The sequence below is a fragment of the Schistocerca gregaria genome, chromosome 10, assembly GCF_023897955.1.
Source record: "Schistocerca gregaria isolate iqSchGreg1 chromosome 10, iqSchGreg1.2, whole genome shotgun sequence".
Lineage (NCBI taxonomy): Eukaryota > Metazoa > Arthropoda > Insecta > Orthoptera > Acrididae > Schistocerca > Schistocerca gregaria.
The window spans coordinates 200,384,544-200,412,296 of NC_064929.1; the positions used below are offsets into that span (position 1 = coordinate 200,384,544).

Below are 27,753 nucleotides of genomic sequence, written 5' to 3' on the forward strand. Positions count from 1 at the left end.
AAAATGTACAATAGTTTATAAAGTGATGCAGCACAAAGAAAGAGGTTGTAAAGCGTCTCCATTATGTATAAACCCCATGTTGCACTGAAATATACAAGAAAATTTTTGGCATCTAAAACACAGTCTGAGGTGTAAAATTAGTTTTGTGTTATTTCAATTTCACATAAGTAAACTAACTATATTTTACTGACCAATATATTTCTTTTCATGTGACTGACATGCCCTGCTGCAGCTGGGAAAAGAAGGGAACCAGCAGAAAAATGCTACTGTAAGAGCACAAGAAATGCAAAAATGTTCCTGCTAATTTTTAAAAAACAGGCTGTAAAGTGGGATACAAGGTGTCTTCTTCTTCCTTCCTCAGCATCTTTAAAAAATGTTTAAAAAATTTGATATGTAAACATATTCAACTTCTCACACTGAGAGGGAAGAAGACAGTGGCAGTGGCAAAGAGGTGTAAAACTAATAAATACTGACGATAATAGACATGACAGCGTGAGAGAAAGAGGTACTAGTGGCAGCTGAACACAGTTGACATGGACAGAACAATGCTGCAACAGGAGTAATGGAGACAGTGGCAGGGAGGAGGAATAAAGGGAAGAAGAAACTGGAAGTGGGTGAGAGTCAGTGATAATGAGAGAGTGTATACGACAATGACAATGAGAAGCGACAGTAGCAATAGGAAGGAAGGGCAAGAGGAGACTGTAGTAGAAGGGCAGAACAAAGGTGACTGTGGCTGTGACAGCAGAGAATGACAAGGAGGAGGGGGAGGAGGGGGGAGAGAGAGAGAGAGAGAGAGAGAGAGAGAGAGAGAGAGAGAGAGAGAGAGAGAGAGAATGATGAGTTGGACGGAAAGAGTGAGTGAGTGAGTGAGTAAGTAAGTGAAACAGGGAGTAGAGTGAAGGGTATGAGAGCTGTTGACTTGTGGGTGTGAGTGAGTTGAAGTCAGAGGAGCTTTTGGGAGTTTGAGGTGAATTGCGTGTTAAAAATGGGCGAATATGTTTGTATGCCAAAATTTAGTGTGAAAATTTTGAAGGTGCTTGGAAAGGTAGAATGAGGTAGCTAGTACTTTCCAGTTGGACACACTTAAATAAAGACGAACATGTTTGAATTTTTTGTGCTCCAACAGGAGCATTTTTCCACCATCTGTTTCAATCTTCATATGAACGTCTCTCCACCAACACTGTGGCACAGTTGTTACAAAACAGTAACATCCCTGTAATGGACTGACCTGAACACATTCCTGATCTGAATCCTACAGCACACCTTTGGGATGTTTTTGGAATACCGACTTCGTGCCAGGCCTCACCGACTGACATCGATACATCTCCTCAGTGCAGCTCTCCGTGAAGAATGGGCTGTCATTCCCCAAGAAACCTTCCAGCACCTGATTGAACATGTGCCTACGAGAGTGGAAGCTCTCATCAAGGCTAAGGGTGGGCCAATACCATATAGAATTCCAGCATTACCAATGGAGCGCACCTCGAACTTTTATGTCATTTTCAGCCAGGTGTCTGGATACTTTTGATCACATAATGTACACACTATATATTGTCCACCATAATAGATGTATTATTTACATTTTAACTTACTATAGTCCACAAAGTTTTCTTCTTTACTATGGCTTGCTCCTTTTACCGATATTTTTGGCATTACATTACTGTTCTTATAGCAGTAATTGTAGTGGCGTGATGAGTTACTTTTTTAGCATCATGCCTTTATTTATGTAGTATAGCAATCTCAGGACAGTAAGTTCTATTGTCAGCTGACTAGTCCCATGTTTTGTTTATTTCTTAATGGATTTCATGGTTCAGGCATGCATGCCCTTAATGCATTACTTCTTTTCATATTTAAGCATGTTTATGCATTCATTATTTCGATTCCCTATTTCGGAACATTTCTGAACTGAGAGATTCTGTGATTTCTGAACATTTCATTACAGTGTGATCACTGTATGCGATACCATTATTTGTGCAACATGACTCAGCGTACCTTTTCAATGAAAGCTTTCCTGAAACTTCCTGGTAGATTAAAACTGTGTGCCCGACCGAGACTCGAACTCGGGGCCTTTGCCTTTCGCGGGCAAGTGCTCTACCAACTGAGCTACCAAAGCACGACTCACGCCCGGTACTCACAGCTTTACTTCTGCCAGTATCTTGTCTCCTACCTTCCAAACTTTACAGAAGCTCTCCTGTGAAACTTGCAGAACTAGCACTCCTGAAAGGAAGGATATTGCGGAGACATGGCTTAGCCACAGCCTGGGGGATGTTTCTAGAATGAGATTTTTACTCTGCCGCGGAGTGTGCGTTGATATGAAACTTCCTGGCAGATTAAAACTGTGTGCCCGGCCAGACTCGAACTCGGGACCTTTGCCTTCCGCTGCAGAGTGAAAATCTCATTCTGGAAACAACCCCCAGGCTGTGGCTAAGCCATGTCTCCGCAATATCCTTTCTTTCGGGAGTGCTAGTTCTGCAAGTTTCGCAGGAGAGCTTCTGTAAAGTTTGGAAGGTAGGAGACAAGATACTGGCAGAAGTAAAGCTGTGAGTACCAAGGGTGAGTCGTGCTTCGGTAGCTCAGATGGTAGAGCACTTGCCCGTGAAAGGCAAAGGTCCCAAGTTCGAGTCTCGGTCAGGCACACAGTTTGCCAGGAAGTTTCATATCAGCGCACACTCCGCTGCAGAGTGAAAATCTCATTCTGGAAAGCTTTTCTAATTACTACAATATTGTAACTTTTACTTAATATTATGTTACCATTGTCTGATGCAGTTTTTATTAATACAGCCAATGGGTACATGATACGTTTATGACCAATGTTTGTTTGTCATGCATTTTAGTTTACCATCTTGATATATTTGCTCCCTCTATTATACTTTTTAGTAAGGGGTATGTATGGTTAATTCATTTTAAATAATTTATGTTGCATATCACAGTTGTTGCTTGTTGTAAGTCTAATTTTGTCTGTTTATACAGTGAACTGAAGATGGTGCCAACGAGGCACTGACACTAGCGGTCAAAAGTGTTCTTAATATCAGAAAAATAGGTTTCAAGACACAGTTTTAAAGTGAACCACCCCTACGATACATGCCCTAAACTCTGACCGCCTAGATGTCGCACGGCAGCGGTGTTGCTGAGAAACTATAAGTAGCTGCTGATTTATCTCCTATTGTAACATCTGATGTGTCAGTTCGACAGGATAATTTACATCCTTCAGATGATATAGGCTATGTTTATCTAATTTGTCTTGTGTACATTAGGAAAACAGGTGCCACAGGCAGGTGACAGTTGTAGTGCTTTCCGACATTATGAAGAAGAGCAGATAATGACAGCACTGCACAAATGTTGAAATGCATACAATAGTGAATTGTTATTCTATTGTGCACATTTACCTGCTCCTGCATCCACGTACAAGGCATGTTTTTTTAAGTAAGTACCATTTTGAAATTAAAAAAAGATGTGCTAAGATACCTCACTAATTTTACTTTTATATGAAAGCCTGTACCTTAATCTACTTTTCTACATAATTTCCATCAATATTGAGGCACTTGTCATAATGTTGTACCAGTTTCAGAATACCCTCCTCATAGAAGTCTGCCGCCTGACTTGTTAACCACTGCATCACCACTGTCTTTGACTTCGTCATCGTCTTCGTCATAGCCATAGTTTTTGTCTTCGCCTCTTAATGAGACAATCAATGCAGCAGCTTACTGTAAGACACTGCACAATCTGCACCGTACAATTCAAATCAGAACAAAAGACATGGCAAGTTGAGTAAGGGTATTGTTTTGCTGCAAGACAATGTCCGTCCGCATGTGGCGAATCAGCCCAAAGGTCTCATCACGTCTTTTCGATCGGAAACTCGAAATCATCCTTCTTACAGCCTCTATCTTGCACTTGAAGAAACACCTGGGCAGTCAGCGTCTTCAAGACGATGACGAAGTCAAAATAGTGGTGATGCAGTGGTTAACGAGTCAGATGGCCGACTTCTATGAGGAGGGCATTCATAAACTGGTACAACGTTATGGCAAATGCCTCAATATTGATGGAAATTATGTATAAAAGTAGATTAAGATAGAGCCTTTCATGTAAAAATAAAGTTACTGAGATATCTTAGCACACCTTTTTCTAAATTTCAAAACGGTGCTTACTTAAAAAAGATGCCTTGTATATATGAATTCCCTTAGCCATCAGGCCTTCCCAACTGCCAGGCATAAATGAATGCCCTAGCTGTCTGGAAGTTCTGCCTGCCGGATGTACATGTACACCTGTAGCCGTCTGGGGTCATACACTTGTGCTTGTAGCCACAAAAGGATTAAGTTCTACTTTGGCGGACTGTAATACCGATCAACTAAAGGAGTGGCTTCAGTCCCACCTATGAGCAGTTTCCACGAACGTAAATCGAGTTACATTGATTCCTATTGTTTTCATACTTGTCCTGGAAATTCACGAGACCAATAACTCTTACTTATTTGTGTTTCAGTTTATTCAACAAGTAGTAAAAGACTTTCGTGATCCAAGTTAGGGAATAGAAAATGAACAAACCTGAACTCAACACTATTTCTACCTTTGTACCTCCAATTGCTTGGAGAGACTTTCTTCACTGACAATCATGTGCCTAAAAGAAAGTATGACTTCACCTTCAATACCATTAATCAGGCTGAAAGATGAAACATTTCTTTAGACAATTTCCGAGAAAGATTCAGAATGCATGACGAGCTATACCCCTCCAGCCCTACTGGAGGACTTAATAAGCTCAAACATGGCCTTCTTGAGTGATATTACATTCATTAAATGTCATGAGGTGAAACTCACTATACAGAGCCTGAACTGCCATTTTGACCAAACAGTTAATTAATTAGTATCACAACTGTTTGGAGTCTGCTGCTTCACCACTCAATGTTTCATTTCTCAATCAGATATTGTATTTCCACTGTGGAACAAAGTAAAATATAAAGCCTACATTTCAAGAAGTTGCAGACGGTAGATCTCCGAGAAGGCAAAATCAGACAGCTTATCGGCACCCCAGAGATTGAGTTCACGTAAAGCGGGGCACCCACGACAGATGGCAATTACTGTGGCATCGTCCAGGGCAGATGAACAACGTAGATCCAGTGCTCTCAGTTTCCGTAGCCTTCCATCCCTTAAACAATCAAAAAAGTACATATTTTACACACTGACAAATCAATATTGCCACATTAGTGACAAAATTTGCACACCAGTCTGACTTGATCTGCAGAAAATCACTGATATTATCTGAGAAAGCCCTTTATCTACTTAGGACACACAAGGATAGTAAATCTGTAATAAGTTGTGTGAGAATAGGAAGAAAACAAGATGGCAGACAGAGAAAAATGACCTGATGCAAGGACATGCACAATCATAGTGTTAATGCATTTACCACACAACTTACTTAAATGCTAGAGCAGCTGTACCAGGTGATGGGTCAATCCACCCCATTTTAAGTTCCTGCAAATTCTCCATTCTTCCAAGAGCAGTAAAGGCCTCCAGCTCTTCGACGTGAACATCATACTTGTAAAGCCTCAGACGTTCCAAGCCACCAGCACAGGATGCGAGTAGTGGGGTGACACACCTGTGATTCAATGCAGCTCAAGATAATTAATCTCCTCTCACAATTCAGAAGTCTAAAAAACAGATAACCCCGTAACTCCAAATTAATGGCGATAAATCTGTATTTCTAACAACCATGTTCAGTTTTGATTACTACATCATTTTCAACTGATTAATCATTTTAATTTTATAGAAATTAACACAATATATTGCCACTAATCATCCTGTAGGTATATTCTGTGACTTCGCCAAAGCATCCAACTGTGTAAATTACAAAATTCTGTTTAGCAAACTAAGTCTTTTGACATTACTGGAATCATTGTATGGACTGTAACTCAGGTACATAAATAGCCTGGGAATGGAGGACATAACCTGCGGTCCACCACAGGGAGTCCGCAGTGCCCCACTTTTGCTCCTGACCTACTGAAAAATGACTACCATCTGTCTCCTCAATATCCCCTCCCCCCCCCCCCCCCCCCCAACATCCAATGGTGCAGTAACACCAGCCTCTATCATTCTTTTAATCGTTAAACCAAAGAGTCCAGACATCCTCATCTTCTGGAGACTGTCCTCAATTTTCAAGCTTTGCCTTCAAATTCCTTTAAAACTGATGAGGACAATAAATATCCTCAATTTCTTATTTTTGTCCTCAAATTTTGAAATTTCCTAAAATAACTTAAGTACGGACAATGTACTGAACATTTTGAACTACAACTGTACATACAAATGCAATCAAATTTGTAACAACTATTTAATTGCAAGAAAATGCAGTATGCAATAACATGCAAATTATACTAAGGCAAAAGCTTGCAAGCACAACGCGCACAATTTCTAAAATTATGTCTCATTGATGAACAAGTTGTCACCCTCTCTTCCTAGTTATTATTTGCGTATACGCCAAATTTTAAGAAAACAAAAGCTAATTTGTCATCTTGGTTAATTGGGTTTCTGCTGGTTATTCACATCTTTCCTGCAGTAAAGACGTGAATAACTGACAGGAAGCCGATTAAACAAGATGACAATGCCTCACTGGGAAAGCGTGTAGAATTATAGCAGTCAATTTGTTTGTGGGAAGACAGTGTAATTCTTTTCTCGTGCTGCGAGTCTCAAATTCCCAAAGACAGACAGACAGACACAGACAGGCCTATGCTCATTTTCATGTAGGCATACCATTACCTGTATTTATGTTTTACTTGTTTTAGGTATACTGAAAGACAAGTATAAAATCTAACTTGTGAGGGGTGGCTGTTTGTCCTCACGGGAGGGGAACGCCATACAGAAACTTTAAATATAACTGACACTTCATAAATTATCTGCAGGGACAGAAACAAAAAGAGGGACTGAGGGAGGTGCGGTATCAATTTGTAACGTGACTGCAAGCCATGGCATGTGCCTCACTCCAGCACTTGACTGACACGAATTGAGGTCATGTTCATTTCTGTTTCATACTCAATAGCAGCTGCTTTAGATTTGAGCTACGCAGAAGCAACATGTTTACTTTCATCAAAGAAGCCCCTTTCACACAACTGACTTTCTTGTTCAACCTATTACTCGAGACAGGTGAGTGTACTGCAGCACCCCTCTTCCCTCTTGTTCTATTCCTGAACCAAGTCTTATCTGTTTTGAGTGGTTGTTGTGACTCGCCGATCTTTCGAAGTGCTGACGCGCAGTTACGCGCGTCCTCTACATGTGGCGCTGTCTGCCAGCCATGCAGCAGCAGTGCCACCTAAGCGGCCAGCCAGCCAGTGGCTGCTAGACTCGGACTCAATTATGATTTGACTGTTAAGTGTACACATGTCTTACTCTGTTTACTTGATCTGTGACTTCCATGTATTGCATCTTCCTTGAAATATATTTATTCAACTTGAAGTTATAACAATTGGCGACGAGGATGGGATTTTTCTTTTCCATTGTTGACCCACATGTTTCCATGGCTACTTTAGAGCAACTATTGCAAAGTCTCATAGAACAGCAAACGCTGCTCACAAATGTGATTTGTGATTTTGTCGCGGCATGAAATGCGGGACGTCTCTTGTCGTAGTCTCTACCTCCTTTTCCTCCTTACGACGATATGGCGGAAGACTGGTCTGATTATGAAAAACTACTTCGACAGCACTTCTTGGCATTTCATGTCGCAGGCGAACAAACATGTAACACTCTGATCCTTTCATGGATTTCATGTTGTCGCAATTGGCTCCTTTGAAAGATCCCGCGTCTTTGTCCTTTGCTGAAATGTGTTCACTTTTGTCCGTCTATTTTCAAAAGCAAACACATGGGGTAGCCTCTCGTGTTGCCTTTTATTGTTGTCAAAAACAATCGAATCAATCCTATCGCGCTTGGGCTGCTGAACTTCACGACATCAGTAGAAAGTGTCAATTTGTTACTGAAGTTCACAAAGAATCCTATGCTGATTCCATGGTATGGGATGCTATTATCCGATCAGCGCCCGACAAAGAAGTTAGGCTGCGTGCCCTTCAGTTGGCAAATCCGACTCTAGCGGAAGTCCTATCCGTAGCTCAGTCTTTTGAAATTTCTCGCGCCGCTGGAGCACAAATAGAGGCATGGGGCGACGTCGGGGAAATACAACCTCTGTGCGATGTTGACGAAGCGCGTGGCGTGTCCCCGCCTGCCGATGACACCGCAGTATGCTCGCAAGTGGAGCCTCGGCTTAACCGTAAACTAACCTCTAAGAAACTGCAGCAAAACCCACGGCGTCTTCCTTCATGTCCGTGGTGTTCTACGAAACATTCATGAGAAGATTGTCCACAACATTGGGCCATGTGTCACAAATGCAAAAAAAAAACGGGTCATGTGTCATCCATTTGCAAATCCGACCGCATACATGTTCATGAACATGACGCTGATTCTGATTCTGTATTATCTGTCGATTGTACTACTTCCCTTTCAAGGAAGTTATTCCTCACTGTCCAAATACTTGGTCGAGATGTTCGCATGGAGGTGGATACTGGTTCTGTTGCCACTATCATCAATCCTCAGACGTATCTTCAGCTGAGTTCTCCAATCCTGTCACCTGTCACTAGGCAATTACGGACGTACAATAAACAGAAGATTTCTCTCTTGGGACAATTTGATGCTGAGATATCTTACAAATCTGTCGTTCGCACTGTTCCCATATTTGTGGTCGACTATAGTAACACGGAGAAACTTTTTGGTTTCGATGCTGTTCGCGTTTTTGGGCTCTCCATAGCTGACTCTGTCAATATCGTCTCTGATGCTATTCCTTATGCTCAGTTGGATTCCTTGTCGACAACATTTTCGTCCCTTTTTTCTCCTGGGTTAGGCCGTGCAAACGACTTTGAAGCTCATATCACACTCAAACCCACTGCTCGGCCTAAGTTATTTCGGGCTCGGCCCATTCCTGTGGCCCTTTGTGATCAGGTCAAATGGGAGCTGGATCGTCTAACTGCTTCAGGGGTCTTGCTTCCTGTCACTTCCAGTGAGTGGTCCTCTCCTGTCATTGTCGTTGCAAAGCCAAATGGTGATATTCATCTCTGTTGCTACTTCAAAGCCACTGTAAATGCTCAATGCCTTGTCGACACTTATCCTATGCATCGACACTGCTTCCCGGCAGTTTCTGGTCCCTTAACACGCCTTTTGGCCTCTATCAATACAAACGGTGGCCATTCGGGGTTGCCAGCATCCCTGCTCTCTTTCAGTGATTCTTGGAACAATTGTTGCTCACTGTCCCTGGGTGCATAAATTACCAGGACAACATTGTTGTCACTGACTCAACCACTGACGAACATCTTCGAAATCTCTGCACGCTTTTTCATGGCTAACAGACTGCTGGTCTTAAATGTAATCTTCAGAAATCAAATTTTTTTCAGGCATCTATCACATACTTTGGGTTTCAACTCTCTCGGGATGGTATTCGCCCACTTCACGAAACTGTCGCTGCGATCGATGCCCTTCCTCGCCCCACATCTATTAAGGAACTACAGGCCTTCTCGGGGAAAATAGCATACTATCACAAGTTTTTACCGTCTGCTGCTTCGGTGGCTCAGTCGTTGCATCGCCTGTTGCATAAAAACGTGCCTTTTCACTGGTCCGCATCATGCGATGTAACTTTCCAGAAATTGAAGACTTTGCTGAAACAGGCCCCGTGCCTGGCTACTTATCGACTTGGCCAACATATTGTTCTTGCCACTGACGCCTCTCAATATGGGGTCGGTGCAGTCCTTGGGCACCGTTTTACTGACGGTTCTGAACAACCCATTGCTTATGCCTTCAAAACACTCACAGATGCCCAGCCAAAGTATTCTCAAATTGAACAACAAGCTTTGGCCATTATTTATGCTTTTCATAAGTTTGGTGTTTTTCTCTATGGATCCAAATTTCATCTTGTTACGGATCACAAACCACTTGTTTCCTTGTTTCATCCATCAACGTCACTTCCTGACAAGGCTGCACACCGCCTCCAGCGCTGGGCTCTTTACTTGTCTCGTTTCAATTATGTGATTCATTTCCGGCCGACGGCTCAACATGCGAATGCTGATGCACTGTCTCGCCTTCCCATGGGTCCTGTTCTGGCATTCGATAGGCACAAACTTTTGTGTTTCCACCTGGATGTTGCCGAGCAGCGGTCTTGCGCCTCCTTCACCAAGGGCACTGGGGTGTCTCTCGCACAAAATCTCTGGCGCGCCGTCATGTGTACTGGCCTAGCATTGACTCTGAAATCACACACATGGTCGCTGTCTGTGGCCCTTGTGCATCACAGGTCGCCGCCCCGAAGTCATCTTTGTCACCGTGGCCTTCACCTGAGAAGCCCTGGGAGCGTATTCATGCATACTTCATGGGACCTTTTTTAGGTAGTTATTGGCTTCTCGTTATTGACGCTACTCTAACTTTCCTTTCATTGTCCGTTGCAGGTCGCCTACCATCGCAGCAACCACAAATGCTCTAGCTCGAATTTTCTCTTTGGAAGGCCTTCCCTCTACTCTTCTTACTGACAATGGTCCGCAAATTGCCTCTTCTGATTTTGTGGATTTTTCTGCCCGTCACGGCGTCAAACAAGTCACGGCCCCTCCGTTCCAACCACAGTCAAACGGTGAGCTGAGCTCTTACATGGCCAACAGCTCCGCTCGCTACTTCATCTTCTGTGGCTTTCCACCTCACGGCCGCGAGTGCCTTCGCTTGGCCGGTTCACCGACGATGACCTTGTATGAGTACAAGCAAATGGCAGGCAGCCAAAATGGAGTCCTGTTCGCATCTTACGACACTGTGACCGATGCCTGTATGAAATCCAGACTCACGGGGGTTGCAGTGCATCATTCGGACCAGCTTCGGCCTCGTGTGCCGGCAACGCCTGTTCCGGATGCCGCTACACCAATCTTCGGCTCTAACTGACGCTTGGGATACTGGAATCTCTCCTTACTCACAATGCAGTCCTCTCACAATCATATCGGTGTCAGTACAAGAACTGACGCCACCAGGAGACGTGTCCATGCAGGAATCATATGACCATCATCTGTCGGAACAACTCTACTCACCACCTTCTCCTAAGGCCACGGACACATCGCCATGTCTCCTGTAATAACAACCAGACTTGCTGCAATGGGCAGATTGGTGCTCGGGGCCCCAGCACATTCGACCCCCACGTCTTCTGTGATCTCAACCCATTATCATCGGGGACTTCTGTCCGTAAGGGTAAGCCTCCTCCTCGAGCCTTTACAGCCAGTCAAACAACACCTATGAACGTTAGCAATCTACAGGCCACCTCCATCAAGACCTGTGCAAAAACTTCACAAGGGGGGAAAAGTGTTGTGACTCGCCGATCTTTCAAAGTGCCGCCCCGCAGTTATGCACGTCCTCTACATGCAGCGCTGTCTGCCAGCCATGCAGCAGCAGCGCCACCTAAGCGGTCAGCCAGCCAGCGGCTGCTAAACTCGGACTCAATTATGATTTGACTGTTAAAGTGTACACTGTTTACTTGATCTGTGACTTTCATGTATTGCGTCATCCTTGAAATATGTTTATTCAACTTGAAGTTATAAGAGTGGTCATTTTCGTTTGCACATCATTGCCAAAACTGTGTTGCTGTGGGAGCTGTAGCAAAAAATTGCGACTAGCAATGATAATAGAGTGTATCAATGTGCACAGCAGAATTCATAGTCAAAGTTCTTGTCAAAGGTCGGGTGATAAATTCTTTACACTCCTGACATCTGAAGGAACAGGAAAGTGTCAACCTAACATTTCAGAATATAACAGCATTGATTTATTTGCTCTAGAAAATAAATACTTGTGAAGTGTAAACACACACAGTTATATCCAGAATGTAGTAAATGGTATCTTTTTGCTGTATCCCTCTGCCAATTTATACTATATCTTAGAGAGTGTTCAGATCCTGTTTTCCTTGGGTTTTACTTAGCAAGCACTTCACACTAAGTGTAAGATTCTGGAACGAATTACGCAAGTTATGGGAGCGAGGTTCCATTGTACTGCTCTGCTTGAAATTTGACAATTTTTTTAAAACAGGAAATAGCACAGTTCATTCATATCACAAACTCCTGTAGTATGTCAACAGGTTTAAAATAAAAGGTCTCCTACATCTATGGATGCCATGTACTGGGTGACAATTATTGAACTATACAAAATAAAACTGTCAACTTCTGAGCAGTTTGCATTAGGATGTTCAAAGTGCACGGTTGGCCGCGGGACACACTGGGAATTAGTATGCTAATGCATGGTTTGGTTTAGCAACGAAGCCAACTTTCCGTATTTCGCAATTGAGAATTTCTCTTCGCCCTCAACGGATGGCTGTGTGGAGTGCAGTGTCCAGTCACAGAATAATCAGTGTGATATTCCTTGATGGCATGGTGACTACCTAATGGTACATGAAGGTTCTGGAACATTATTTCATCCCCCTTATCCAAAAAAAAGAGACCCCAATTTCTACTATATATGGCTCATGCACGACATAGCTTGACCCCATCAAAGCAGGAGAGTTTTGACATCCTGGCGGAACACTTTGGGGACCGCATTCTCACTCTGGGGTACTCAGAGACCACTGGCATGGGCTTCAATTGGCTGCCTATTCTCCGGATCTGAACACATGCAACTCCTTTTTGTGGGGCTATTTTAAAGACAAGGTGTACAGCAATAACCCCAAAACCGTTGCTGAGCTGAAAACAGTCATTCAGGAGGTCATCAACAGCATGCATGTTCTGACACTTCAACAGGTCATGCAGAATTTCTGTGTTTGTCTATGCCACATCATTGCCAATGATGGCAAGCATATCAAACATGTCAGAACCTAAATCCGAATATCTGTAGTGACCAGAATGAGATTTTCACTCTGCAGTGAAGTGTGCGCTGTATGAAACTTCCTGGCAGATTAAAACTGTGAGCCGGAACAAGACTCCAACTTGGGACCTTTGCCTTTCGCGGGCAAGTGCTCTACCATCAGAGCTACCCAATCAAGACTCACAACCCGTCCTCACAGCTTAAATTCTGGCAGTATCTTGTCTCCTACCTTCGAAACTTCACAGAAGCTCTTCTGCGAACCTTGCAGAACTAGCACTCCTGGAAGAAGGGATACTGCGCAGACATGGCTTAGCCACAGCCTGAGGAATGTTTCCAGAATGAGATTTTTCACTCTGCAGTGGAGTGTGCACTGATATGAAACTTCCTGGCAGATTAAAACTGTGCCGGAACAAGACTCAAGCTCAGGACCTTGGCCTTTCGCGCACAAGTACTCTACCATCTGAGCAAAGGTCCTGAGTTCGGGTCTTGTTCCGGCACACAGTCTTAATTTGTCATGAAGTTTCTTCTGCAGTGATGTTTACATGTTGAATAAAGTATGTGAACACTGTAGTTTGTGAAGTAGAACTGGATTAAATTGCTCCACTGACATCGTAAATTGGTGAGTGTAAATTTATACAGAATTAATTCTTTTTCTGTCTGCAATCGGATAGGCTATGCATGTTTTACTTTATTACTTTCCGAGTGTGAACAGTGCGCTATTTGGTATGCTTGGATTACATTATTATACAATGCTTTACATGCAGCTATTACTGTAACAATTTGGAACGACTTTTCGTGGACATTGTCATTAACTTCAGGTGTTTTTATTTCCTGGTTTGTCTCCGTCGTCATTCTCTCCATTTGTTGCACCTACGTATAAACGTTGATTGTAGCTTACATTTACAAAATGTACTTCAGAGTTGTGGATGTGTGCGGTGGCAGCTATTGCAACCTCGCAATCACAGTGTAGCCAACCACACGCGAGCTATCAACTGACATGTTTCACCGGCCCGAGTTTATGTGACTCTATACTGCATACTCTGGCTTTGAACTCCAGTTTACCTGAGTCCACTTGTAAACAGGATTGAAGCGACTAAAATTATACAAGTAGTCAACAGTAGTACTCATTTCTGCACCAGACAGTAAACAGCTAGATAGGTACTAGTTGTACACATAGGTGTTTCATGCTCCAATGTTGTCGACACAGTGACACATGATGGGAATTAAAGGGGGTGTATCAACTACTAGTTCTGGGCAGCCAATGAAAAAGCGTCTGGCAGACAATAAGTTTGGAAGCATGAGACATTGTAACATCCTCACGTCAGCATATAAGCGAAATCTGATATATGTATTTGGATGAAAACAGTTGTGTTCTCAGGTCTCACAGAAATTGCACACATTCTGAAGAAACAGCTAAATATTTGCAGCAACAAGATATAAATGTCACAGCTATGCTATTAGGATGACTATTGAAAATAGTGATACCACGGATGACAGGGTTGGCTAGTGAAAAATGTAGAAAAGGAAACGGCCCACAAATTAATGTAAACCATTTCTTTTCATGTCTTATTTCTCCTTGTATTACAAAATGTAAAGAATAAATGGCATGAATTTAGACTAGGTGTAATAACTTTTTAGACAGCTACTTTGTCACTAAAACAATTTATAATCCTGATGTGTCAGAATAAGATAATAAGTTCTCCTCAAGGACATCTAGGAAAAGAAGGGGGGCAGCTTATAATCAAGGTCATCTTACACGAGGTAAATACCTGCATTTTGGTTTCCGTACAAGTTGTAAATAACATTTTGTCCCCTGTATTTTTTTTATACCTGCTGACTTCATAATTTCGAAGAGTGTGAGCCAACATTGTCAAAAGCTTTCAGTAAATTTGCAAATGCTGCAAACATAGGTCTGCCTATCTTTATTAGTGCCATAGGAATAATTGAAGACGGTGACCTGAACATTTTGAATACTATATAGTGTGACAAAAATTGTTGTACATAAAGCATAATCTTCAAAGAAAACTCATTTTACAAGAAGCTAGACAATATTCAAGTAGTGGTATTAACACTCACCCAGCCATTGTCCACTTTATGCGTATGGACTTAAGGGTGTTGTTCTTGGCTTCCAGGAAGTATTCCAGATCATCCATATTGACATAGCTGAATGTGAAGTCAACTTCTTCTAGCTGTGGGCAACTATCAGCTATTGGGCGCAGCAGAAGAGGTGTTTCATTGCTAGAATCGTATTCTCCCAGACAGAGGACACGTAGATGCTCCAAGTGAGAGACTGCCTGTGCAAGTATCTCTGACCTCATCACTTCACTGGGTATCGTCAGTGAATTTATTTTGGGGCACTTCTCAACCAAGTTCTTGAGCATCTGCAAGTAAAACACTATTTCCAAGCTATACAAACACACAGGTGCAAATCCAAAGTTCACGGAGCACAGCAGAAGTTATTTTCTTGTTCAAAAAGGGCAACAAAAGCAAATGTAGAAACTCGACACATCAGGCTGTTTAATGTGGCATATAACATCCACTCAAAAATACTGAACAACAGAATAATATCACATTCAATTTCATCAGAGTTCTTGTGACCATGATGTAACCCAGGATAGAAAGATGGTCAGCACCCAATGTAGAATAATCTGTCTTTTATTGCACATCCCGATTTCAGCTAACAGTGCAGTTATCATCACTGCAGAACAGGTAGTCATGCAGATTCAACATAATTAGTTGGACTAATGCTTCTATATGTCGGGTTGGAATTTGTGTCGTCATAATTATATTTAGTCTATGTGACAACCTAAAATACACTGACGATTGCTGCACTGTCAGCTGAAATCTATATCTGTAATAATAAGGCATACAATATTAGGACTGGTGATGACTACCTTTCTGTAATGCACAGACTAAGCTGAATCACTTCTCCAAGACAATCAAAGTGCATTTACAAAAGGACAGTCATATAGCGAAAATATCTTTACAGTACAAGAACTTTTAATAGACAAACAGAATTTAATCTTTGAACTCACATCACTTTAATAGCTTTTGAAGTAGTTTTCGATACAGCAGACAGAAATACAGGGTGTCCGAAAAGTCTTTCCCTGATTACATAAATTGATAACGCAGGCTAGAAGTAAGATACAAACACAAAACTTGTGTCGAATTGCTTACAACTATCAATTTTTTTTTCCTTTTTTAAGTTCACAGTACCTAAGTACTGGATGAGGTGCAGTGCCCAAGAAGCCATGTTAACCAATCAGGAGAAGGAACAGAGTGTCCTGTGGTACCATGAGACACGATCACCAACAACAGTGCAGACACACTTTCAAACAACATTTGGAAGGAATCCACCTGATGTTAAGAGCATTAAAGCCTGGTATCAGAAGTTCAAGAACACAGGATCAGTTGCTGACCTTCCGCGGTCTGGTTGACCAAGAACCTCAGCAGACAGGGTGAAAGCCGTAAGGCAATCTTTTCTGAGAAGTCTGAAGAAATCGGTGCACAGGGCCTCATGTGAATTACAAATGCCAAAAAGCTGTCTCCATGACATTTTACACAAACGTTTATTGTTTTGTGCATACAAGGTGCAAATTGTTCAGGCCTTGTTGACCAATGACAGTACACGTCGATATGACTTCGCGGTCAAAATGCTATCAAGTATTGAGGACGATGATGGTTATCTCAGACGAATTAACTTTTCAGATGAAGTGACCTTTTTTGTCGGTGGAGTAGTCAATCGCCATAATGTGTGCCTTTGGGGTTCACAACCCCCTGTCGAGGTCATGGAGTGCACCAGAGGCAGTCCAAAGGTGAATATTTGGTGCGCGCTATTGCACGATTGAATTATCGGGCCATTCTTATTCACTGAGGCTACCTTCACATCTGCAGTGTATCTGGACATGTTGCAAATGTATGCTGTTCCTCAGCTGCTTCAGTATCACCCCGATGTCTTGTTTCAGCAAGACAGTGCACCGCCTCATTGGGGTTTGGACGTCCGTGCCTATCTCGATATGACCTTTCCTGGGCGATGGATTGGACGTGATGGGGCAACGGTTTGGCCTCCACACTCTCCTGACATAACCCCATTAGACTTATTTTTATAGGGTTATGTGAAGGACGAGGTCTACCGAACACGTGTACCAGATCTGGAAACCCTGCGGCAACAGATAACCACAATCGTTGAATCGATCCCTCCAGTAATGTTGGCTAATGTGTGGACGGAAATTGAATATCGCCTAGATGTGCTAGGTGATACCAATGGTGCTCATGTGGAAGTTTACTGATGTGTGAAAAAAACATTGATAGTTTGTAAACAATTAGACACCAGTTTCATATTTGTATCATACTTCTAGCCTGAGTTATCAATTTATGTAATCAGGGAAAGACTTTTCGGACACCCTGTAAGTTACGGGCAAAACGGGTGACAGGGGCTAGTCACCACTCCTCGTAGGATTAATCTTGAGTCTCTACCGTGTAGAAGAAAAAGTTAAATACGGCAGAGAAAAGAACAAATGAGGTGAAAACAAGGAGTGCAACAGGGGCATTCCCTCTAATTCTCTCTGTTTAACATCTATACTACAATACCCTTAAAATTTGGATTGGGAATTAGATAATTATCCAGCAACTAAATTAAATAAGCACAATAATCTAACTGCTCAGCTATTCACAGACAATAAAGCAACAATACAAGAATGTGAAAATGACCTCCAGTTAACAGCAGAGCGCCTAAGCCAAATACACGTCGAATACAAGCCAAAAACTCCATTACCAACCTATCAATGTTAACAGCCAATGTTGTTGTTGTGGTCTTCAGTCCTGAGACTGATTTGATGCAGCTCTCTATGCTACCCTATCCTGTGCAAGCTGCTACATCCCCCAGTACGTACTGCAACCTACATCCTTCTGAATCTGCTTAGTGTATTCATCTCTTGGTCTCCCTCTACGATTTTTACCCTCCACACTGCCCTCCAACACTAAATTTGTGATCCCTTGATGCCTCAGAACATCTTACCAACAGATCCCTTCTTCTGGTCAAGTTGTGCCACAAACTTCTCTTCTCCCCAATCCCATTCAATATTTCCTCATTAGTTATGTGATCTACCCATCTAATCTTCAGCATTCTTCTGTAGCACCACATTTCGAAAGCTTCTATTATCTTCTTGTCCAAACTATTTATCGTCCATGATTCACTTCCATACATGGCTACACTCCATACAAATACTTTCAGAAACGACTTCCTGACACTTAAATCTATACTCGAAGTTAACAAATTGCTCTTCTTCAGAAACGCTTTCCTTGCCATTGCCAGTCCACATTTTATATCCTCTCTACTTCGACCATCATCAGTTATTTTGCTTCCCAAATAGCAAAACTCCTTTACTACTTTAAGTGTCTCATTTCCTAATCTAATTCCCTCAGCATCACCCAACTTAATTTGACTACATTCCATTATCCTCGTTTTGCTTTTGTTGATGTTCATCTTATACCATCCTTTCAAGACTGTCCATTCCGTTCAACTGCTCTTCCAGGTCCTTTGCTGTCTCTGACAGAATTACACTGTCATCAGCGAACCTCAAAGTTTTTATTTCTTCTCCATGGACCTACTCCAAAATTTTCTTTTGTTTCCTTTGCTCAATATACAGATTGAATAACATCGGGGATAGGCTACAAACCCGTCTCACTCCCTTCCCAACCACTGCCTCCCTTTCATGTCCCTCGACTCTTGTAACTGCCATCTGGTTTCTGTACAAATTGTAAATAGCCTTTCGCTCGCTGTATTTTATCCCTGCCACCTTCAGAATTTGAAAGAGAGTATTGCAATCAACATTGTCAAAAGCTTTCTCTAAGTCTACAAATGCTAGAAACGTAGGTTTGCCTTTACTTAATCTTTCTTCTAAGATAAGTCGTAAGGTCAGTATTGCCTCACGTGTTCCAGTATTTCTATGGAATCCAAACTGATCTTTCCCGAGGTCGGCTTCTACTAGTTTTTCCATTCGTCTGTAAAGAATTCGTGTTAGTATTTTGCAGTTGTTGCTTATTAAACTGATTGTTCGGTAATTTCCACATCTGTCAACACCTGCTTTCTTTGGGATTGGAATTATTATATTCTTCTTGAAGTCTGAGGGTATTTCGCCTGTTTCATACATCTTGCTCACCAGATGGTAGAGTTTTGTCAGGACTGGCTCTCCCAAGGCCGTCAGTAGTTCCAATGGAATGTTGTCTACTCCTGGGGCCTTGTTTCGACTCAGGTCTTTCAGTGCTCTGTCAAATTCTTCATGCAGAATCGTATCTCCCATTTCATCTTCGTCTACATCCTCTTCCATTTCCATAATATTGTCCTCAAGTACATCGCCCTTGTATAGACCCTCTATATACTCCTTCCAACTTTCTGCTTTCCCTTTTTCGCTAAGAACTGGGTTTCCATCTGAGCTCTTGATATTCATACAAGTGGTTCTCTTTTCTCCAAAGGTCTCTTTAATTTTCCTGTAGGCAGTAGCAATCTTACCCCTAGTGAGATAACCCACTACATCCTTGCATTTGTCCTCTAGCCATCCCTGCTTAGCAATTTTGCACTTCCTGTCGATCTCATTTTTGATACGTTTGTATTCCTTTTTGCCTGCTTCATTTGCTGCATTTTTACATTTTCTCCTTTCATCAATTAAATTCAATATTTCTTCTGTTGCCCAAGGATTTCTACTAGCCCTCGTCTTTTACCTACTTGATCCTCTGCTGCCTTCACTGCTTCATCCCTCAAAGCTACCCATTCTTCTTCTTCTTCTTCTTCTGTATTTATTTTCCCCATTCCTGTTAATTTTTCCCTTATGCTCTCCCTGAAACTCTGTACAACCTCTGGTTCTTTCAGTTTATCCAGATCTCATCTCCTTAAATTTCCACCTTTTTGCAGTTTCTTCAGTTTTAATCTACAGGTCATAACCAATAGATTGTGGTCAGAGTCCACATCTGCCCCTGGAAATGTCTTACAATTTAAAACCTGGTTCCTAAATCTCTGTCTTACCATTATATAATATATCTGATACCTTTTAGTATCTCCAGGTTTCTTCCATGTATACAACCTTCTTTCATGGTTCTTAAACCAAGTGTTAGCTATAATTAAGTTGTGCACTGTGCAAAATTCTACCAGATGGCTTCCTCTTTCATTTCTTAGCCCCAATCCATATTCACCTACTACATTTCCTTCTCTCCCTTTTCCTACACTCGAATTCCAGTCACCCATGACTATTAAATTTTTGTCTCCCTTCACTACCTGATTAATTTCTTTTATTTCATCATACATTTCTTTGTCATCTGCAGAGCTAGTTGGCATATAAACTTGTACTACTGTAGTAGGTGTGGGCTTCGTATCTATCTTCGCCATAATAATGCGTTCACTATGCTGTTTGTAGTAGCTTAACCACATTCCTATTTTCCTATTCATTATTAAACCTACTCCCGCATTACTCCTATTTGATTTTGTATTTATAACCCTGTATTTCCCTGACCAAAAGTCTTGTTCATCATGCCACCGAACTTCACTAATCATACAGTAAAGCTGCATGTCCTCGGGAAAAATGACAGTCGTAGTTTCCCTTTGCTGTCAGCCGTACACAGTACCAGCACAGCAAGGCCGTTTTGGTTATTGTTACAAGGCCAGATCAGTCAATCATCCAGACTGTTGCCCTCGCAACTACTGAAAAGGCTGCTGCCCCTCTTCAGGAACCACACGTTTGTCTGGCCTCTCAACAGAGGTACGGCTATCTGTATCGCTGAGGCACGCAAGCCTCCCCACCAATGGCAAAATCCATGGTTCATGGGGGGGGGGGGGGGGGGGGGGACACGACAGCCAATGTGATTGGAAAAATTAACAGGCAACAAACTAACTGAACAATTGTCACAATTTAGGCTGCAACACTAGTCATGATTATGGCATAAATGAAAAGCTGCAATAAACACAACACTTAGCTACAAAACCCGAAAAAGACACAAAAATTAAATTTTATAAAACTAGAGCAATATCAATACTACGCCATGGAATGCTGCTGGATAAATAACAATAAGAAAGACAACAAAATACAAGTGTCAAGGATGAGATCCTTGAGGAGAGTAAAGGGCTACAAGACACTTCATAAAGAACTGTGAGGGAACAGTTTTTGCATTTAATTCCTGGAAGAAAACTAAGTGCTGGGCCGAGACTCTAACTCGGGACCTTTGCTTTTCATGGGCAGCTGCTCTACCAATTGACATGCTGAACCACAACTCACATGTCCTCATCCTTCGCAGGAGGGCTTCTGTGAAGTCTGGAAGGTAGGAGACGAGGTACTGGCAGAAGTAATGCTGTGTGAGGATAGGTCGTCAGTTGTGCTCGGGTAACTCAGTCGGTGGCGTACTTGCCAGCCAAAACCAAAGAGCTCGAGTTCGAGTCTCAGTCTAGCACACAGTTTTGATCTGCCAAGAACTTTCAGAACAGAAGTGATTGCTTAGAAAATTGGCTTTAAGTCTCTAAACTCAACTTACAAATTTAGGAAAGTAATGGAATCTACCTCCCTACACGACCAAAAGTGATATTTTGTTAGTAACATATTTTTTTGGAGTTTGGGGGATGGTCTCAGGTTTAATTTCCAGACCAAGTTTCATCTCTTGCCGCATGATAAACATTCTAACTGTGGACACAGGTTTTTAAAATTCTCTAGCAATTATCAATTTGAGATGCAAATACTTTGAATACTTTCTACATCTACATCTATACTCCGCAAGCCACCCAATTGGTGTGTGGCAGAGGGCACTTTACGTGCCACTGTCATTACCTCCCTTTTCTGTTCCAGTTGCGTATGGTTCGCGGGAAGAACGACTGTCTGAAAGCCTCCGTGCACGCTCAAATCTCTCTAATTTTACATTCGTGATCTCCTTGGGAGGTACAAGTAGGGGGAAGCAATATATTCGATACCTCACCCAGAAACGCAACCTCTTGAAACCTGGAGAGCAAGGTACACCGCGATGCAGAGCGCCTCTCTTGCAGAGTCTCCCACTTGAGTTTGCTAAACAGCTCCGTAACGCTATCATGGTTACCAAATAACCCTGTGACGAAACGCGCCGCTCTTCTTTGGATCTTCTCTATCTCCTCTGTCAACCCGATCTGGTACGGATCCCACACTGATGAGCAATACTCAAGTATTGGTCAAACGAGTGTTTTGTAAGCCACCTCCTTTGTTGATGGACTACATTTACTAAGGACTCTCCCAATGAATCTCAACCTGGTACCTGCCTTACCAACAATTAATTTTATATGATCATTCCACTTCAAATCATTCCGCACGCATACTCACAGATATTTTACAGGAGTAACTGCTACCAGTGATTCTTCCGCTATCATATAATCATACAAGAATGGATCCTTCTTTCTATGCACTAGCAAAACATTACATTTGTCTATGTTAAGGGTCAGTTGCCACTCCCTGCACCAAGTGCCTATCCTCTGCAGATCTTCCTGCATTTTGCTAAAATTTTCTAATGCTGCAATTTCTCTGTATACTACAGCATCATCCGCGAAAAGCCGCATGGAACTTCCGAAGCTATTTACTACGCCATTTATATATATTGTGAAAATCAATGGTCCCATAACACTCCCCTGTGGCATGCCAGAGGTTACTTTAACACCTGTAGACATCTCTCCATTGATAAGAACATGCTGTGTTCTGTTTGCTAAAAACTCTTCAATCCAGCCACACAGCTGGTCTGATATTCCGTACGCTCTTACTTCGTTTATCAGGCAACAGTGCGGAACTGTATCAAACGCCTTCGGGAAGTCATGGAAAATAGCATCTACCTGGGAGCCTGTATCTAATATTTTCTGGGTCTCATGAACAAATAATGCGAGTTGGGTCTCACACGATCGCTGTTTCCGGAATCCATGTTGATTCCTGCAGAGTAGATTCTGGGTTTCCAAAAACGACATGATACTCGAGCAAAAAACATGTTCTAAAATTCTACAACAGATAGACGTCAGACATAGGTCTATAGTTTTACACATCTGCTCAACGACCCTTCCTGAAGACTGGGACTACCTGTGCTCTTTTCCAATCATTTGGAATCTTCCATTCCTCTAGAGACTTGCGGTACACGCCTGTCAGAAGGGGGCAAGTTCTTTCGCGTACTCTGTGTAGAAACGAATTGGTATCCCGTCAGGTCCAGTGAACTTTCCTCTGTTGAGTGATTCCAGTTGCTTTTCTATTCCTTGGACACTTATTTCGATGTCAGCCATTTTTTCGTTCGTGCGAGGATTTAGAGAAGGAACTCCAGTGCGGTCTTCCTCTGTGAAACAGCTTTGGAAAAAGGTGTTTTGTATTTCAGCTTTCCACGTGTCATCCTCTGTTTCAATGCCATCATCATCCCGGAGTGTGTGGATATGCTGCTTCGAGCCACTTACTGATTTAACATAAGACCAGAACTTCCTAGAATTTTCTGTCAAGTTGGTACATAGAATTTTACTTTCGAATTCACTGAACGCTTCACGCATAGCCCTCCTTACGCTAACTTTGACATCGTTTAGCTTCTGTTTGTCTACTGCTTTCGCAGTAGTTTCCTAACTTTGTTGTTGAACCACGGTGGGTTTTTCCCATACCTCACAGTTGTACTCAGCACGTACCTGTCTAAAACGCATTTTACAATTGCCTTAAACTTTTTCCATAAACACTCAACATTGTCAGTGTCGGAACAGAAATTTTCATTTTGATCTGTTAGGTAGTCTGAAATCTGCCTTCTATTACTCTTGCTAAACAGATAAACCTTCCTCCCTTTTTTTATATTCCTATTAACTTCCATATTCAGGGATGCTGCAACGGCCTTATGGTTTGTTATCAGTAGGTCCAAGATGTTATCTCCACGAGTCGGTTCTCTGTTTAATTGCTCGAGTTAATTTTCGGATAGTGCACTCAGTATAATGTCACTCGATGCCCTGTCCCTACCACCCGTCCTAAACATGAGTGTCCCAGTCTATATCTGGTACATTGAAATCTCCATAATATGCTGAGAAAATTTATGTGCAATGTATTCCAAATTTTTTCTCAGTTTTTCTGCTGCTGAGTCGGGAGGTCGGTAAAAAGGAGCCAATTAATAACCTAGCTTGGTTGTTGAGTGTAACCTCCACCCATAATATTTTACTGGAACTATCCACTTCAACTTCACTACAGGATAAACTACTACTAACAGCGACAAACACGCCACCACCGATTGCATGCAATCTATCCTTTCCAAACACCGTCTGTGCCTTTGTAAAAATTTCGGCTGAATTTATCTCTGGCTTCAGCCACCTTTCTGTACCTATAACGATTTCAGTTTTGGTGCTTTCTATCAGCGCTTGAAATTCCGGTACTTTACCAATGCAGCTTCGATAGTTTACAATTACAATACCGATTGCTGCTTGGTCTCCGCATGTCCTGACTTTGCCCTGCACCCTTTGAGGCTGTTGCCCTTTCTGTACTTGCCCGAGGCCATCTAACCTAAAAAAAACCACCCAGTCCACGCCACACAACCCCTGCTACCCGTGTAGCCACTTGCTGCGTGTAGTGGACTCCTGACCTATCCAGCAGAACCCGAAACCCCACCACCCTGTGGCGCAAGTCGAGGAATCTGCAGCCCACACGGTCGCAGAACCGTCTCAGCCTCTGATTCAGACCCTCCACTTGGTTCTGTACCCAAGGTCCGCAGTCAGTCCTGTCGACGATGCTGCAGATGGTGAGCTCTGCTTTCATCCTGCTAGCGACACTGGCAGTCTTCACCAAATCAGATAGCCGCTGGAAGTCAGAGAAGATTTCCTCCGATCCATAGCGACACACATCATTGGTGCCAACATGAGAGACCACTTGCAGATGTGTGCACCCTGTACCCTTCATGGCATCCGGAAGGACCCTTTCCACATCTGGAATGACTCCCCCCGGTATGCACACGGAGTGCACATTGGTTTTCTTCCCCTCTCTTGCTGCCATATCCCTAAGGGGCCCCATTACGCGCCTGACATTGGAGCTCCCTAACTACCAGTAAGCCCAGCCTCTGCGACTGCCTGGATCTTGCAGACTGAGGGGCAACCTCTGGCCGAACATCAGTATCAGCCGGAGACAGAGCCTGAAACCGGTTCGTCAGACAAACTGGAGAGGCCTTCAGTTCAGCCCTCCGGAATGTCTTTCGCCCCCTGCCACACCTCGAGACGACCTCCCACTCTACCACAGGTAAGGGATCAGCCTCAATGTGGGCAGTATCCCGGGCACCCACAGTCATAGTCCGATCGGGGGATGCGTGGGACGAGCTGGCCGTCCCCAACAAACCCCCATCCAGACCCCCACAATGATGCCCATTGGCAACAGTCTCAAGCTGTGTGACCGAAGCCAACACTGCCTGAAGCTGCAAGCGAAGGGATGCCAACTCAGCCTGCATCCGAACACAGCAGTTGCAGTCCCTATCCATGCTAAAAACTGTTGTGCAAAAAAAAAAAGTCTGAATTAATGAATACAGAGAGCACAAACAAATCGACACAAAATTTAAACAGTTATTAAAATACAAGATTGCCTAGTAAATGCAGTAATGCTGCTACTTGCGCACTGCTGACACTGCTTGTCGGCGGAAGGAGACTACGCGATTTTACACTATTCAGGTACTAAATCGCAATGCTACAGCTCTCAAATACTATAATATGCCCGAAATTTAGGAATTAAACAATGCAAGTACCAAAAACACGCAAAGAATTAAGAATTAAACTATGTAAGAGATGAGTGAGCTAGGAGTATACGACTTTCTGCTGGCAGCTGCTTATCCAACGGCGGCAGGGAGCACTTTTCTGGTAGATATGGTAAAGTAGGCCTATTTGTTACTGAAGCGACTTATCTTCAGTTATAATTAACACAGAATTACTACAGCTACAATTTTGTACACTGCTCTACTGATGGAGTAGCTATTGTGGGTTTGGCATGGGGTGTGTGCGCTAGCTGCTGATGGTATTTCTTTGTGGGGCTTACTAAGGAGATTGTGACTGTGTGTGAGATCCGTGTAGGTAATTTTGCATCAATTCCTATCATACAGTAGTGGTGATGTATGCTTTTAACACATCAAATCTTCACTTACAATTTCAGTGTGCCATAGCTACATTTGCATTTTATTTACTTCTGGTATGATGACAATATAGTTGTGTAACATTACACTATATCAGTGCCAAATGTATCTCACTACAGAGCAGGTACTTATAAAAAAAAAGTAAGAATCTAAAATAACACATTTCTGACAATCACACATAATGTGAAGCGTTCGTTAAGTTAAACATAAAATATATGCTGAAGCGCCAAAGAAACATGTTGACATATGCATTCAAGTATGTAAACAGACAGAATACGACACTATGGTTGGTAACATCTATATAAGATGAGAAGTGTCTGGCGTTGTTGTTGGATCGTTTACTGCTGCTACAATGGTAGGTTATCAAAATTTAAATAACATAATGTTATAGATGGCACATGAGCGATGGTACACAGCATATCTGAGGTAGCGATGAAGTGGGGTTTTCCCATACAATCATTTCACGAGTGTACCATGAATATTAGGAATCTGATAAAACATCAAATCTCCAACATCGCTGTGGGCGGAGAAAGAACCTGCTGGAATGGCACTGGCAACGACTGAAGAGCATCATTCCACGTGACAGAAGTGCAACCCTTCCATAAATTGCTACAGATGTGAATGCTGGGCCATCAGCAAGTGTTAAGTGGGTGAACCACTCAATTAACCATCATCGATATGGGCTTACAGAGCCAAAGGCACACTCCTGTACCCTTGATGAACGCATAGCACAAAGCTTTACACCTCGCCTGGGCCCCATCACCACTGACATTGGATTGTTGATGACTGGAAACATGTTGCCTGGTTGGACAAGTCCCATTTCAAATTAGATCGAGCAAATGGATGTGTGTGGGTATAGAGACAACCTCATGAATCCATGGAACCTGCATGTCAGCAGGGGACTGTTCAAGCCTTGGAGGCTCTGTAATGGTGTAGGGCATGTGCAGTTGGAGTGATATGGGATCCCTGATACGTCTAGATACGACTCTGACATACGTACGCATCCTGTCCGATCACCTGCATCCATTCATGTCCATTGTGCATTCCAACAGACTTGGTCGATTTCAGGAGGGCAACGCAAAGCCTCACACATCCAGAACTGCTACAGTGTGGCTCCAGGAACACCCTTCTGAGTTTAAACATTTCCCCAGACATGATCATTGTTGAGCATATTTGGGGTGCCTTGTAACATGCTGTTTAGAAAAGACTCCACCTGCTCGTACTCTTATAGATTTATGGACAGACTTTTACGATTCATGATGTCAGTTTCCTCCAGCACTACTTCAGACATAAGTCGAGTCCATGCCATGCCGTGTGGCGGCACTTCTGCATGCTCGTGGGGACCCTACATGATATTAGGCAGGTGTGCCTGTTTCTTTGGCTCTTCAGTGTACATAAGACACAAAGGAATTACAGATATTGGCTGCAAGTGGGCATTGATTGAAACAAATGGGGACAGTTGAAAATTTGTGCTGGACTGGGATTTGAATGCAAGCCTCCTGCTTACTCGGTGTTTGCTCCGACCACAGTGACCAGATACAGTGGCCACTGTAACCGCACAGACTACCCTAAAATGCCTCCCATCACACCCAAGTTCTCAACTTATCTACACACTACTAATGTAGTGACCCTTGCCCATTACCCTCATTACTTGCAGCATTTTACCGATTCCATTAAGTCTGAGCCTGGCGCACATCCGCACTGAACAGATCACTGGCCATATCCCCTTTGAAAATTGTCTGTAATTCCTTTGTGCCTCAATTCATAATGGCTGGTAAATATAAATAAGACTAACAAGAAGCATCAACACACAGACGCAAAAACTGA

General features: G+C 42.7%; 1 protein-coding gene across 2 annotated transcripts in view; it reads right to left on the reverse strand.

Annotated features, from left to right (window-relative positions):
* The window catches only part of LOC126293718 (F-box/LRR-repeat protein 2-like), a 111,920-nt gene that overhangs the window by 25,773 nt on the left and 58,394 nt on the right, over positions 1-27,753 (reverse strand). For both annotated transcript variants that reach the window (XM_049987029.1, XM_049987030.1), the window contains 3 exons: positions 14,902-15,206; positions 5,405-5,584; positions 4,955-5,134 (listed from right to left, as the gene is read on the reverse strand). In XM_049987029.1, the coding sequence (XP_049842986.1) occupies positions 4,955-5,134; positions 5,405-5,584; positions 14,902-15,206 (665 nt within the window). The remainder of the gene's footprint in view (positions 1-4,954; positions 5,135-5,404; positions 5,585-14,901; positions 15,207-27,753) is intronic.